Source organism: Dermacentor albipictus, chromosome 2 (genome assembly GCF_038994185.2).
Source record: "Dermacentor albipictus isolate Rhodes 1998 colony chromosome 2, USDA_Dalb.pri_finalv2, whole genome shotgun sequence".
NCBI classification, from domain to species: domain Eukaryota; kingdom Metazoa; phylum Arthropoda; class Arachnida; order Ixodida; family Ixodidae; genus Dermacentor; species Dermacentor albipictus.
This window is the reverse complement of record NC_091822.1, coordinates 114,935,186-114,950,224: the sequence shown is the minus strand read 5'-3', so window position 1 is coordinate 114,950,224 and position 15,039 is coordinate 114,935,186. Positions and strand designations below refer to the sequence as shown.

Below are 15,039 nucleotides of genomic sequence, written 5' to 3'. Positions count from 1 at the left end.
CCATCTTTTTCGGCGACTCAGAGCATGAAACTAAAATTGTTGGAGGCATGAAACTGCACACTGTACTAATTTAGTTGGAATTGGCTTTTAAGCAGATCGCTATAGAAGATAGAGGTCGTAGCAATCAATGGGTTCAAGCAGCGTTTCACATCAAACACGTTGTGTTCAGTGGCCCGTGAACCCTGAGCAAGCAACGACAAGATTTTGTCTTAATTACTTTGCAGTTTCGGTTCTTATCACTGCTTGCTTTGTTTCTTCAGGGTTATAATTTTGTACTTATGCTATTATACACATGTTCGTTGCTTTTGATAGTTCAGTCAGCATAGTAACGTTCGACTGATCTAAGCGCCTACAAGACCATTTCATGCTCTCCCAATATTTAACTAGGTTCCCATTGTCTTTAGAGGCCTGCTTGTAGGCTTGATACTTCCCTCCCGACTTTATCTAAGGGCTTCAAAATTATGTACTTTAATTTTTAATTATTTATTCATGATTTTAGACAACTCATGACCATGCTAACAAGTAATCAAGAACTTTTTCTGATAACAGCACCAATAAACATCGTGCAATGCTGTGGTACTCTGTGCCAAGCTTGTAGTCTGTTTCACTTAAACTTTCTCCCATGAGCATTGTTTATCTGTGCTTCCCGTTACGGGTTTTCCGGAAGGAGACATTCATTATCCAATATCAGTTTCCTTCCGGAAACTGCGCGCCCGTCTTCTTACCTGTAAAATGTCTGGTGTTCACTTACAATCACCCGTCCTACAGTGTTGGTTTTAAACAACCTTCCCCCTAAACGACCAGTCACCACAGAATACCGAGTTCAGACGTTTCTAATTGATAGTTCTGTGTCCTCATCTGTCATTTTTGCTTGATTCTTGTGACTAGATGTCAATGCATAATAATGGGCTATGTCTAACAAATATAGCATCCACTGATCATCCCACCCAATTAACTGACATCCTTGAAATAAAGGTTACGTGAAAGGAAGTTGGCGAATAGAATGCTACCCCATCTGCTATTTGAATTATATCTGAGACACGAGAGAAAGCAAAGGAGTACGTCGCCCAAGAAAAACAGGAAATTTACAGGCTTAGCTCTGCAGGACAAGAAAGAGCCTCCATGAAATAAAAACAAAATGTGGGTGGAAGGTAGCCTAGTTTGGTATAGTATCGTAGAATATGTTTTCAAGTCAAAATCCATAATGTATACATGAAACAACAGCACGTCCATGTTTACTTACGAAGCCAATGTAGAAATGGCCACCACGGCACCAACATTACGCAAACTTCTTTATGCTAAACGCACGCCATCATTATCACTTTTATAGCTTAACATTCTCCTATGTAAACGGTGCTTTCGATTCAGTTATTATGAAACCATCTTTATTCCCCACGTGAGTTCAAGTGAACATTAAACAAAGTCATATGTTCGACTTGCATGCGGAAGTGCGTTTCAACACATAACTTCAACACGTACTGTCCCGTGCACAGCAACCTCTACGCACAATTTGCGCTAGCAGACTAATTACTGGATGGTCAGTAGTTTTCAGGAGATATCTATAAAACATACACTGTTTTCGGGCAGTCCCTCCCACAACTGCCTTGCATAATATGTCGACATTTTTTTCTTGTCATTTGCCTCGATTCATTCAGCCACTCCACAGCTTAGCAGCTTACAATATTGTGTAAAATAAGTGGGAGTTATGTTTTTCTCTTTTACATATAATGAGAAGTAATTTAAGTTTCTAACCCTATCTTTAACATTGTTCAGTATTCTAAGGCAAATTCTTTTTTTGAAATCTGCTGTCACTAACATTGTCTTAGAACATTCCAAAAGCAGCTGGTACTGTTTCACAGTTACTGCTACTGTTTCGCAAAAGCAGTTTCGCACATCCTGTAACACAAAATGCGTCATATGAAAAAAAAAACTATATTGAATACGTGTCCATCGGAGCTTCGAATATTCAACTAATTCTGATAAGAAAAAGTTATATTGTATTCCTTTCACTAGAAACTGCGAACATTCAAAGGAATAGGTGGCCTAACCAGCGCCGATGGAATACCTTTAAAGTTCGAGCTACAATTAAAAAAAGCATAACCATTCCTTCTTGACATATCATTGCGAATTACGAGGAAAAAAAAGAGTTTGCATTCCTAAAGAATCCTTCAGTTTGGACTTGCGATAAACGCACTGCGATATCGTTCACTCCCTATGCGGCCCGACAAGAGCAATGGAGTATAGTCTATAGAACATAATATCTCGTTACTTCATAGCCAAATTTATGTTACTTCGTTGAACCATTTACGGCCCTCTAGCATCTAGATGATGATCGCCTAAAACACGACTTTCAACGCAATATTTCTAAAAAAATGAAAATAATTTTTTCAACACCATTTTTCGTAGATCCAAGCTAAGGCAGTGCAAGCTATAGATCAGCCACACTATGTCACAAACACCTGCAGATCGTACAATTTTCGGCTCATTGAAGATGTACATTTTTGCTACAGCCATCACTTTCACCAACATTGAAGTTCGTGTTTTTCGTATATCACTTATCCGCGGCTTCTCAGAGACGTACAAAACTCTTCCTCAAATTTATCACCTGTCCACCACAAGACGAGCTTCTATCGAATTCTCTGGAGGCTTTGCGCGTGGTCGGTCCTCCATCCCTTGAGTTTGATGCCGAAGAAGGCGTAAGCGCATGACATGCCCTCCTCGTACAAAGGAATCTCGGGCAAGAGTAGCACAATTAACATGCAGGTCTTGTTCTCCGAATGCACGGTATATCTTCCGATTCTGCAATGGGGCCATGTCGAAACCTTCTACGCACAATTACTTTTCCTTCTCCACGGTTACTCACACAAGCGACTAATTCTTGTTCATTTCATTTCAGCACTTACTACGCATGAAACATGGTTGACCAAACATAGGCCGTTCACGACTGCGTCAAGGCTTCCTTACCCTTAAATGTAGAGTTGTTGAGCGGAATGGCTGGTCTCAATTTTTTACATCATTTTATTTTTAAAATTTCACACAAGCGTCCTCGTCGAGAATAAGGCGTGATACTTGATTACTGTTCGTCCAGCTGGTACCGTAAGCTCATACTCCTCATTAAATTCCTTTGCAGAGATGGGGGGAATAAGAAACAGACTGCAGACTTGGTTTCTTCATTCATTTTTTTTCCTTGTGCTGCCATTTCTTGGGTAGTTCGGGAGAGAAGGAATTTTAAATTCCAAGAGAGAAGGAATTTTGGTATAAAAGCGCGCACGAACAGCACTCATTCAGCAGTCGGCTCAACAGCAGCTCTAAAGTCACCATGGTAAGACATTCTGTACCCGACTTGCCTTACTAGCAGAGCACAACTTACGATGATAACCTTAGAAATTAAATACTGTTGGCGTATTTTAGAGGATCGCTCTATTTTCAAACCTCATTTGCGCGAACATAAATGGTTATTCATTGCTTCAATTGCTAAGCGTCTTTAAAAATTAATGATAACGCAACCATTTCTCTACCTATCAAGAAGGAACTACGGCTGAAGTAACGACACGCAACAAGTGTCAGAGTACGAATTGATAAATACCTTTCAACGTCCAAGTTGTTCAACGCAAAGCTTGCACTCCTGAGCCGAGTGCCTTCGAATTCTCATATACAGTTTCTGCGAAACAACACTGCTCAATATTTTCTGTCTTGGTGCTTGTTGTCAAATAGGGTATTGGTTTCGACCACGAATAAGGTGCCTCTTACAATAGGGCAATGGATTAGCATGATGCATAAAAGAACGAGTGCATATCAAACCTGTAATAGCTAAAGCTATGAAGTGTTCATTAAACCTAACATAAAAGCACAATCTCACAACAAGTACGCATTACTCTCCAGATCCGTGCCCGCGTCTTCTTGGCTCTTGCCACCAGCGCTCTCGCTGGCTACACCGGCTACGGCTTGGGCCACGGCTACGGTCTCGGCTACGGCTACGGTGGTCTTAGCCACAGTTTGGTCTCGGCTATGGCTACGGTGGTCTCGGCTATGGCTATGGTGGTCTTGGATACGGCTATGGTCTCGGCTACGGCGGCTACGCTCCAGCTGTGCACACTGTCGCTCACGCTGCCCCTGCCGTCACCACCGTCGCCCACGCTCCAGTCGCCACCTACGCTGCTGCTCGGGTGGTTGCCGCTGCTCCAGCCGTGACCAGGGTTGCTACCACCTACCGCGCCCCAGTCGCCACTTATGCCGCGGCTCCAGCTGTTGCCACCTATGCTGCTGCACCAGTTGCCACCTACCATGCCGCCCCAGCTGTTGCCACTTATGCCACGGCTCCAGCGGTCGCCACCTACGCTGCTGCCCCAGCCGTGACCAAGGTTGCTACCACCTACCAAGCGCCAGCTGTCGCCACTGTTGCTCACGCTCCAGTCGCCAGCTACGCTGTTGCCGCCCCAGCCGTGGCCACCTACGCTGCTGCTCCAGCTGTTGCCACCACCGCCGTCCACCACGCCCCAGCTGTGGCCACTGTTGCCCATGCCGCTCCAGCTGTCGCTGCCTACCACGCCGCTCCAGTCTACAACTACGGTGTCGGAACCCTTGGTTACGGCGTTGGCCACTATGGCTACGGTCACGGTCTCCTCGGCTACGGCCTGAACTACGGCTATGGTCTTGGCTCTCCCTACCACTACAGTGCCCTTCTACGCAAGAAGAAGTGTGAGTAGATCTTTCAGTCTATTTGCCTGTATAAACACACAAATACAGTCTATTGTCGTTCATTTTATTGCGGCAGTAGAGCCTGCATTTTATAGAGATGTAATTTTTCGTATGCGACGCTGAATGAAGACGTCTACTTGTCCATCGGCGGCAGATAATGTTGCATGGAGTAGAGAAAGAAAATATAAAGAAAGTCATGCAATATAACAAGAACGTTTTTCTGATTTATGCAAAGGCGGTTTCTAACAGTACTTTCTTGTATTTTTGTTCTCTGCAGAAACCTTCCAACTGTGACGTGCTTGAAGAAAAAGACAAGCTATCTGCATCGACTTCGACATTCTGTCGTCTTCCATAATGGATGCGATGGAGAAATAAAAGTGATCGTCGAAGCAAGCACTATCTCGCCTGCCATTCATTTGTTTTATGTTTCGCCATGCGAGCTGATGTGTTTGTCAGTTTGCAAAGCGCAGTTTCGCATAGTGTCCTTTATTCTAAAATGATTAAAATGAATTCTTATAAGGTGATGGTGTAGTAGAATAAACACACCATTGTGTCGCCGTAGGCACTTAGGAGTTATGTTTTAATACCCCATGTAATGGTTCACTCCTGCCGTCCTTTTTTTTTATAAATGTGCCTGCACTTGGCTTAGTCAATTTAGAGCGGAGCTCTTAGAAGCCCATTCGTGCTTTCAGCTTCGGCGCGCCTCGTCCTCCTTCGGCTTAACCAAGCAAACGAGTAAAGCGAAAGATGAAAGAGCGAACGCAGGACGCAGTGGGGAATAGGGCGAAGAAACGGTGACAGCGATGGGAGCGCGAGAACGAAATCTGAAGATGCCACGTTGAGGCACCACCAGCGGCGGCGCCGGCCTCACGGGAAAAATAGTAGTGAAAAAACCAGAAACCTAGATTTCGCGCAAAAAGGTGGCCGCAAGCGATTCTTAGCGTTTGCCCCAGGGCATACGTTCACCGCGATGACCAGCCCAGCCACGTGCGTCGCAGCTCTGCCAATCGGTGCGCTGATCTGTGCAATTCCCCAATTTGATCGCGGAACGAAAACACGTAGAGAGCTGCGCTCAATTTTGTATTAGCGAGTATTGCAATCAACGGCGAATTTTTTCCCATCTAAATGCAAATCACATATCTCGTTTCTCCGAAATTGTCTGACCCTCCGCGCACGGGCTACGTCTGCGCTGAGAACAGAGTGCCTACATGCAAGTGGCGCGGAAGTAGGCAGTACAATTTGTAAGTGTAGATCTCACTTCCTTTATCGTTGGCACGTTCAATGTTATCCTACAGTTTGAATTTGCCTGAATCCAGACACTCTTTTAAACAGCTTATACTTCGAAATGGGTTGACATGGTTGGAGGCAACGCTAGACGATATGTGAATTGAGTTTGACTCACCTATGTTTTACTTCATTCATTTAAAGTTTTTCTTGCAGGGAAAGTTATATTTCATGTTTATTAGGTAAATAAAGCAGTGCATAACGGCACAAGAATTATGAGCGTGCTTTGACCTATCCGTGACTTCTGAATGTTGTTATTCGCAGCTCCCCTTGTCTCTCTGCTAATACTGTTATTGGCGTCTGTACCTAGACAATTGAGTAAATATCATGAATACCTTAACTTATTCCCAATAAAAAAGCCTACTTCTCCCGCGTTTGATGTTTGTTACGTTATGTAAGGTCTTGTTTGAAGAGCATAATGCAGCGAACAGCGGGGCTGTTTGATCTCTGGAATCCATCAGTTGCACCATTTCTTAGATAACACTTCAATTTCAGCGACACTAAGCTGTAAACATAGCGTTGCTAAAACGAACTTACTAAAGGAATAATAGTGCAATGCCTTCAAAACACCTAAATTTGAGATTAGTGGCCTACATTGGGCACAAAGTGTCGGTTTTGCCGAAGAACTGGTGTGTCTACCGGCTGGCGGGCCGAAATGGATAGTCATTGATGGTACGCCAACTGAGTGCTACCACTACTCTACATATCTAGTCTGATCTAGCCGCTGTTGCCATGTCATCCTAAAATTTCGAATCAATGTTTAACGCATGGAATGCTGCTACCATCTTTGTTCCATACCATATCGCGTAGCGTTTATTTAACACCCAACACCACTTCTAATGGGGAGGCCGAAAGCCAAGCTTACCTGTAAAAGTTATAGAAAATACTTAAATGTCAGGCGAAATCACGGGATGTGATTTGAAAGTACAAGTGAATCGCACCAGTAATGTCCAATCGACTCCCGTGTTTTAGGGCGGCCGCAGGTAATGCTAGAAGTGTTCTTTGCTTTGTCCGTGCTGTCAATTGCGTTCTTGCATTTTTTTTCCTTTACACTAATGACGGCAAACTACCACAATTTTGTGGCGTCACTAAGCCACTTCGTCATCTCCGTTTCTCCATATATACAGAAGGCAGAAAGTGAAACCTGCTCTGCGCGACGCTCTGTTGGGATTTGAAGCCAAAGAAGTCAAGATATATGCTAATTTACGAGTGAATCGCACTATACCGCTAGGCTATCATACGCCAGCGGTGCTGCGCACAAAGTGCGAAGCTTTGCACTCCACACAATCTCTGACAACAGTAGAGTCTGTTCATCTGTTTTGGAGACCAAACCAGGAACACTACAGAGGACCAGTATTGCATTTTGTCCACCACGTAGATGTTGTTACCGACAAGCCGCGGCTCTGTATTCGTGTCGTTTTTGGTTGTCATGCTCGTGAAAACAGCGTCAGCCGCACCAAGTTGGCGTTTATGACAACGATAATGATAAGGTTCAAACGCGGCAAAAGCACATTTCACTGGAAAATGTATAAACCCTTAAAGGAGTTTACTTGTCACACGGGTCCCATCCCTGCTGTTAAGGCCTTACAAAAATACGTTTAAGGGGTAAGATGAAATTGTTCGTGGCAACCAACGATGCCACCGTTTTTGCCGAATTTTCCTTGCAAGTAAAATTATTGCAGCTGTGCCAGGAGATATAAAAATTGGCATAAATAAAATTTCACATCTAACCCTGTGAAATTATTCTATCGGATAGTTCTGTGCACCCAAGACTGTCAGAAATATGGCAGAATTTTCGACTGCTCCTTTTGTCACCGGACGTTTAGTTGTAGCTCTCTTGCCATCCTCTATAAATTTATTGTAAGGCCCTTGTGTTATGGCTGGTATTCGTGTGACAAGGCAAACACTCTTAAGGGAGTAAACATAATATTATGTAGGAAGACGCAGACGAAAAGCTCTATACAAGTATTTTTACAAGGAAATACGGCGCACTTGGCCAAGAGGCAACAGTCCGCGCTCCCCTCTAATCGTCGTCGTCGTCTTCCGAATGCTCGCCTCTTCGTCATTGCAAATACTCTTCCGTAGCACTACCCCCGGCGGCAAAAGCGCCCTACCGGAGCAACTAAAGGCCGGACATGTAAGCAGTGTAGTAATTCTTGAGACTGACGTGCACGACATCACTAGACGCCAGAGCTGAGAACGAGGTTGAACTCACAGGATAAATTTCGTACAACACAGGCGGCACCTGGCGCAGCACGTGGTAGGGTCCTGTGCATCGCGAAAGGAGCTTCTCTGAAAGTCCGACATGACGAGAGGAGCTCACAGGAGCCCGAGCGCACCAGGTGAAAACTGTACGTCACGATGGCGGGCGTTGTACTGACACTGGCAAGTCGAGCACGGGTAAGCTGGCGTGCATGGTCGTCGAGGGCGATGGCGTCGCACGCATACTCGCTTGTTGAGGTCGCAGCAGGAGGAAGTGCCGTGTCTAGGGGTGAGGTCGGTTCGCGACCGTACAGTAGATCAAATGGAGAAAAACTGGCGGTGCCGTGCGGGGCAAAATTGTACGCAAATGTGACGTAAGGAAGGTCAATGTCCCAATCTTGGTGGTCCTTGGAAACGTACTTGGACAGCATATCGGTAAGAGTACGGTTTAGCGGCTTTGTCAGACCATTGGTTTGAGGATGGTATGAGGTAGGCAGCTTGTGTTTATTAAAGCAGGAACGCACAATATCGGCGATAACTTACGAGAGAAAGTTATGACCATGGTCCGTAAGCAGCTGTCGCGGGCCGCTATGAAGCAAGATAATGTCATGCAAGAGAAAGTCCGCAACGTCAGTGGCGCAACTGGTAGGGAGAGCCCGCGTGATAGCGTATCGCATGGCGTAATTAGTTGCGACGGCTACCTGTTTGTTCCCAGGGGTTGTCGTGGGAAAGGGACCGAGGAGGTCTAATCCAACACGAAAGAACGGCTCCACAGGGACGGCGATCGGCTGGAGATGACCGGCAGGTAGCACCTGAGCTGTTTTCCGACGCTGGCAGGGATCACTGGCAGCAACATAGCGTCGGACGCAGCAAGCGAGACCAGGCCAATAGAAGCGGCGGCGGACGCGATCGTACGTGCGGGTTACCCCAAGGTGTTCTGCAGTGGGTGCGTCATGCACCTCAAAGAGCACAGTCTGTCGTAGATGCTTTGGCACGAGAAGAAGAAGATCAGAGCCGTCAGGGACGAAGTTCCTTCGGTACAGAATGCCGCCCTGCAGGACATATCGGCGAACGGATGCGTCGGTAGGTGTAGAGCGCAGACGCTGGATGGCTGCTTGCAACGATAGGTCTCGGTATTGCTCATCGGCGATGTTAGCGAAGGTAGACACAGAGAAAATGACGTTGGCGGTACTACTGTCGGCGTCGTCCGGCTCGTCTTCCGGGTAGCGAGACCGGCAGTCAGCGTCCTTGTGTAGTAGGCCAGATTTGTAGGCCACATAATACGAAAATTCTTGCAGGCGTAAGGCCCACCGACAAGGCCTTCCTGTAGGATCTTTCAGTGAGCATAACCAGCAAAGCGTGTGATGGTTTGTGACAACGGAAAAGGGTTGGCCATATAAATATGGGCGGAATTTCGCAACCGCCCAAACTAGGGCCAGAGACTCACGCTGAGTGATGGGATAGTTGCGATCCGAGGGTGAGAGGAGCCTGCTGGATTAAGCGAAACACGGTCGTTGCCGTGCTGGCATTGTGCCAGTACTGCACCAATTCCATGACCGCTTGGCATCAGTACGAACTTCGGTAGGCGCAGAAGGATCAAAATGGGCCAGAACGGGACCCGTTGTGAGAAGGTCGATTAGATGCGAGAACGCAGAGGCCTCGTTATCGGCCCACTGGACAGGGGCGTCTTTTTTCAAAAGCTCGGTTAGTTGTCGTTCTATGGCTGCTAAATTATTCACGAAAGGACGTAAGTACGAGCAAAGACCGCTTAAGCAGCGCACATCCTTGACACACTTCGGAACAGGTAAGTGTGAAACAGCATGGATCTGGCTTGGGTCCAGTTGCACTCCGTTAGTGTCATCGAGATGTCCAAGGGTGGTAATCTGGCAACGGCCGAATTGGCGCTACGATGCGTTTAGTTGCAGACCGGCTCGACGAGAAGCATCCAGGACTGCTGAGAGGCGCTCGAGGTGCGTAGCGAATGTTGGAGGGAATACTATAACGTTGTCCAAGTAGCACAGGCACGTGGACCATTTGAAACCGTGAAGAAGGGAGTCCATCATGCGCTCAAAAGTGGCAGGAGCGTTGCATAGACTGCACGGCATCACTTTGAATTGTCGTCGGTTGTTAGAAAAGCAGTCTTCTCGTGGTAGAGATCGTCCACGGCAATCTGCCAGTAGCCGGAGCGAAGGTCAATAGAGGAGTAATAGGGAGCACTGTGGAGGCATTCAAAGGCGTCATCAATCCGAGGCAGGGGATTCGCGTCCTTTTTGGTAACCCTGTTAAGGTGTCGATAATCCACGCAAAAGTGCCATGAGCCATCGTTTTCTTTACCAGTACAACATGTGACGCCTGGGGACTACAGGAAGGTTCAGTTATGTTCTTCGCAAGCATTTTGCGAACGTCGGCGTGAATAACTTGACGCTGAGACGGTGACACTTGATTCGGGCTGCGACGAGTAGGAGGGGAATCGCCGGTAATTATGCGATGTTTAATCACTGCAGTTTGTGCCAAAGGACGATCGTTAAAGTAAAATATATCGTGGTAGGAAAACAAAACACTGTAGAGCTGACGAGCGTGCATGGACGGCATGTCGGGCGCAATCATTTTCTGTAAGTCGGCGATGGTAGATCAGGATCGACTGATTTGCCGTGTACTGCAATAGATTCTACTGAGTGATCCTCGAATGAGCAAAGCTGGGCTAGAGACATCCCGCGTAGCAGCACTTGTGTCGTCAAGCCAAAAGTGACCACTGGCAGGAAGGCACAATTTGCCGTAATAGATAACACTACATGAGGTACTGTGATCCCGTGTGTGAGGATGACGTCTTGCATAGGAGCCGCGAAGTAGTGACCGTCGGGCACTGGGGGAGATGACACTAAGTCAAGGTAAGTCAGTGCTGAAGGTGGCAAGCGAACGAAGTCGACGGAACTGATGCGACTGGGCTGTGAATCAGCCGGATCCAGAACAGGCAGGTCAAGGCGGAGAGTACTGGAGGAGCAATCGATGAGAGGAGAATGCGCGGAGAGGAACTCTAAGCCTAGGATGATGTCGTGGGGACAGTGGGCGATCACTGTGAATAGCACAATAGTCGAGCGATTGGCGAAGGAGACGCGGGAGGCACATATACCAATTACGGGGGCTGTTCCGCCATCGGCAACAGGGACAACAGGCGTCGTGGCTGGCGTGACTCTTTCCTTCATCCGGTTGCGTAGGTCAGCGCTCATTACCGACAAATGCGCCCCAGTGTCTATGAGAGCAGACACAGGAACACCGTCGACTTGCACGTCAAGAAGGTTCAGATGAGTGCGCAACGTCAGTAGAGTATTTGGCGGCGTAGGGAGCAATGCAGCCTCAAATGGAGGCGCTGTATCGTCCAGTTTTCCGGCTCGGAGCGGCGTCCGAAGGGAGTCGGGGAGTAGGAGCGACGGGTCTGGGGAGAGCGAGATTGTCGTCGTTGGGGCGAAGGCGAACGATAATAGGGGCAGTTCGGCGCAGGAGAATCAGTGGCGGCATTATCGGAGCGTGTGGCATAGGGACATGAAGGGCCACCTGGGGGGCGAGAGCAGGCAGTATAAGTGGACCGGTTCGGGGAACTCCAGCGACTGCGACAGTGGCGAGAAATGTGCCCGATTCGATGTCAGTAGCACAAATGGGCCTGTCGTCAGCAGTGTGCCATTCAGATGGGTTGCGGAAACGTGGTGAGTTATAAGATGTGGGACGGGGCGGAATCGAAGACGCCGGGTGGGTATCAGGGCGATGGGTCGAGCAGATGGTGTGAAGACCCATGTTTGCGAACTCCTGGCGGACAACTGCCCTGATCAGGGAAACGGTGACTGCAGGCGCGTTGGAGGGGCTAGAGTCGAATTCAGCCGGAAAAGAGGCATCGATCTCACGCCGGACGATCCTGGTAACATCGCCAGTGTTGTTGGGTTGACGAGCGTCGGCACTGGAAGATATGGCTGGGGTGTTGGGCAGACGGGCAAACTGCTGGTCGATACTTCGGCTTTTAGCGAGTGTCAGGTGGCGGCACTCTTTTATAACTGCACCTACGGTCGCCACGTTGTTGAAAACGAGCAAGTTGAAGGCATCATCTGCAATGCCTTTGAGGATGTGGGAAACCTTGTTTGACTCAGTCATGTGTGCGCCAACTTTGCGGCACAGAGCCAAGGCGTCCTGAATGTACGGGACGTCTGCACACGGCATACAGTTCTGAATGTCTGCACACGGCCAGAAAGCGCCTTCTGCGCGGCAAGTTGGTAATTGTAAGGGTTGCCGAGCAAGTCTCGGAGCTTTTGCTTGAGCGAATCCCAACTGGTGAGCTATTCTTCGTGCGTCCGAAACCAGACTCGAGGTGTGGCACCGAGATAAAAGACTAGGTTGGCGAGCTTGCTTGTAGGGTCCCACCGGTTAATGTGGCTGACGTGTTCGTACAGGCTGATCCAGTACTCGACGACTTCCCCATGTTTGCCCGAGAATACGCCAGGATCACGAGGAGCGGGGAGCGCGATGTAGGTCGTCGAATTGGCAGCAGGTGTCGGAGCCGGGGAGTCGAGTTGTCGCCGCGAGCTATGAAGGAAGGCTCGACGTACCATCCATTGCGAAGCTCCGTGACGAGGTAGAGGGAACGTCAACCTCGTCATTCCCCCACTGCCTTGTCTCCAGCCTGCTTCTTGCCTACTTTGGCATTGAAGTTCGTACAGGCTGATCCAGTCCTCGACGACTTCCCCATCTTTGCCCGAGAATACGCCAGGATCACGAGGAGTGGGGAGCGTGATGTGGGTCGTCGAATTGGCAGCAGGTGTCGGAGCCGGGGAGTCGAGTTGTCGCCGCGAGCTATGAAGGAAGGCTCGACGTACCATCCATTGCGAAGCTCCGTGACGAGGTAGAGGGAACGTCAACCTCCACCAGATATGTTACGTAGGAAGACGCAGACGAAAATACGAGTATTTACAGCCGAAATCTACAAGTATATTCACAAAGTAATATGGCGCGCTTGGCCAAGAGGCAACAGCCCGCGCAAGCCTCTAATCGTCGTCGTCGTCTTCACACTGCTCACCTCTTCGTCATCGCAAATACTGTTCCGTAGCACTATTACAGTGCGGCGAGGATAAACGAGAAGTTGGGCGGTTGGTGGAAATCAACATCGAAAGCACCGACAATGTCATGTCAACAAGCGACGTCGCACTTACCAAGCCAGGGAGCTGACAATGCAGCTCGAAAGAGCCACAGCTGGCATGTACCGAGTATAGCGTGAACGACGTTACCTGAGCCAAACTCTAAATATTTGCAAATGCCACGAAGCTGGACAGAAGCAAGGTAACGTTCTTTGCCATCCCTTAGATATCCTCAGAACATTTTTGCGTACCACCTAATTACATAATTAGTCAACATTAGTTCTGTAAGCATACAAGAAAAACTTATGCCCACGTTCTGCGGGAACCCATGTAAGCGAAGCTTTCCGTGCTGGAGCGATGATGTACACGACTAAAGCTTAATTTTTTCAACGTTTAGGCTAACACGAGATTGGTCAGCTGATGTTAAACGTTACCTTGCGTGCACCGCTGCTGTTTGTCTGGGTAGTACACACAACACACCGGGAGATGTGTTTGCTTGAGGCCTTCTTGTGCGCCATATCTTATAGTTTCCGAGAGGGTTTAGCGTTGTCATTTCCTGACATGGCACATCGCATTGTGGCAGAAGTATTAAACTTGAATTGGTTTATGGAGCTGTACGTTCCAAAACCACACAAGGATTACGAAGCAAACCATAAAGGCGGACTCCGGACTAATTTTGACTGCGCGATGTTCTTTATTGTATCCCAAATTCTAAGTGCACCTGCGTTTTCCGTTGCAGCCCCGTCGAAATGCGGCTGCTGCGAGTGGGATCAAATCCACGACCTCTAGCAATGCCACAGGCGCAAAGCTAGCGCGGCGCCTACAGAAGTCTTGATACAAAAGAGGTACAAAATGAAGGTTGTACAGGTCTACGCCCCTACATCCAGCCATGATGACCAGGAAACCGTAAGCTTCTATGAAGACGTGGAATCGGCGATTGGTAAAGTCTAAACAAAATACACTATACTGATGGGTGACTTCAATGCCAAGGTAGGCAAAAAGCAGGCTGGAGACAAGGCAGTGGGGGAATATGGCATAGGTACTAGGCTATGGTCTCGGCTATGGCTATGGTGGTCTTGGATACGGCTATGGTCTCGGCTACGCCGGCTACGCTCCAGCTGTGCACACTGTCGCTCACGCTGCCCCAGCCGTCGCCACCGTCGCCCACGCTCCAGTCGCCACCTACGCTGCTGCTCGAGTTGTTGCCGCTGCTCCAGCCGTGACCAGGGTTGCTACCACCTACCGCGCACCAGTCGCCACTTATGCCGCTGCTCCAGCTGTTGCCACTTATGCTGCTGCACCAGTTGCCGCCTACCACGCCGCCCCAGCTGTTGCCACTTATGCCACGGCTCCAGCGGTCGCCACCTACGCTGCTGCCCCAGCCGTGACAAAGGTTGCTACCACCTACCAAGCGCCAGCTGTCGCCACTGTTGCTCACGCTCCAGTCGCCAGCTACGCTGTTGCCGCCCCAGCCGTGGCCACCTACCCTGCTGCTCCAGCTGTTGCCACCACCACCGTCCACCACACCCAAGCTGTGGCCACTGTTGCTCACGCTGCCCCAGCTGTCGCTGCCTACCACGCCGCTCCAGTCTACAACTACGGTGTCGGAACCCTTGGTTACGGCGTCGGCCACTACGGCTACGGTCACGGTCTTCTCGGCTATGGCCTGAACTACGGTTATGGCCTTGGCTCTCCCTACCACTACGGTGCCCTTCTCCGCAAGAAGAAGTGTAAGTAG

At 48.7% G+C, this 15,039-nt stretch overlaps 2 protein-coding genes across 2 annotated transcripts in view; both read left to right on the top strand.

The window, feature by feature from the left end:
* Window positions 1-5,021, top strand: part of LOC135910975 (ice-structuring glycoprotein-like) — a 38,021-nt gene extending 33,000 nt beyond the window's left edge. Inside the window, exons 7-8 of the mRNA XM_070533313.1 lie at window positions 4,127-4,698; window positions 4,976-5,021. Of these exons, the coding sequence (XP_070389414.1) occupies window positions 4,127-4,698; window positions 4,976-4,977 (574 nt within the window). The 3' untranslated portion in view covers window positions 4,978-5,021. The remainder of the gene's footprint in view (window positions 1-4,126; window positions 4,699-4,975) is intronic.
* Window positions 5,022-11,056: 6,035 nt separating this feature from the next.
* Window positions 11,057-15,039, top strand: LOC135910976 (cuticle protein 63-like). Its single transcript, XM_070533312.1, has 4 exons — window positions 11,057-11,072; window positions 12,850-12,962; window positions 14,341-14,453; window positions 14,544-15,039. Exons 1-4 carry the CDS (start codon window positions 11,057-11,059, stop codon window positions 15,037-15,039), a joined length of 738 nt encoding a protein of 245 aa, XP_070389413.1.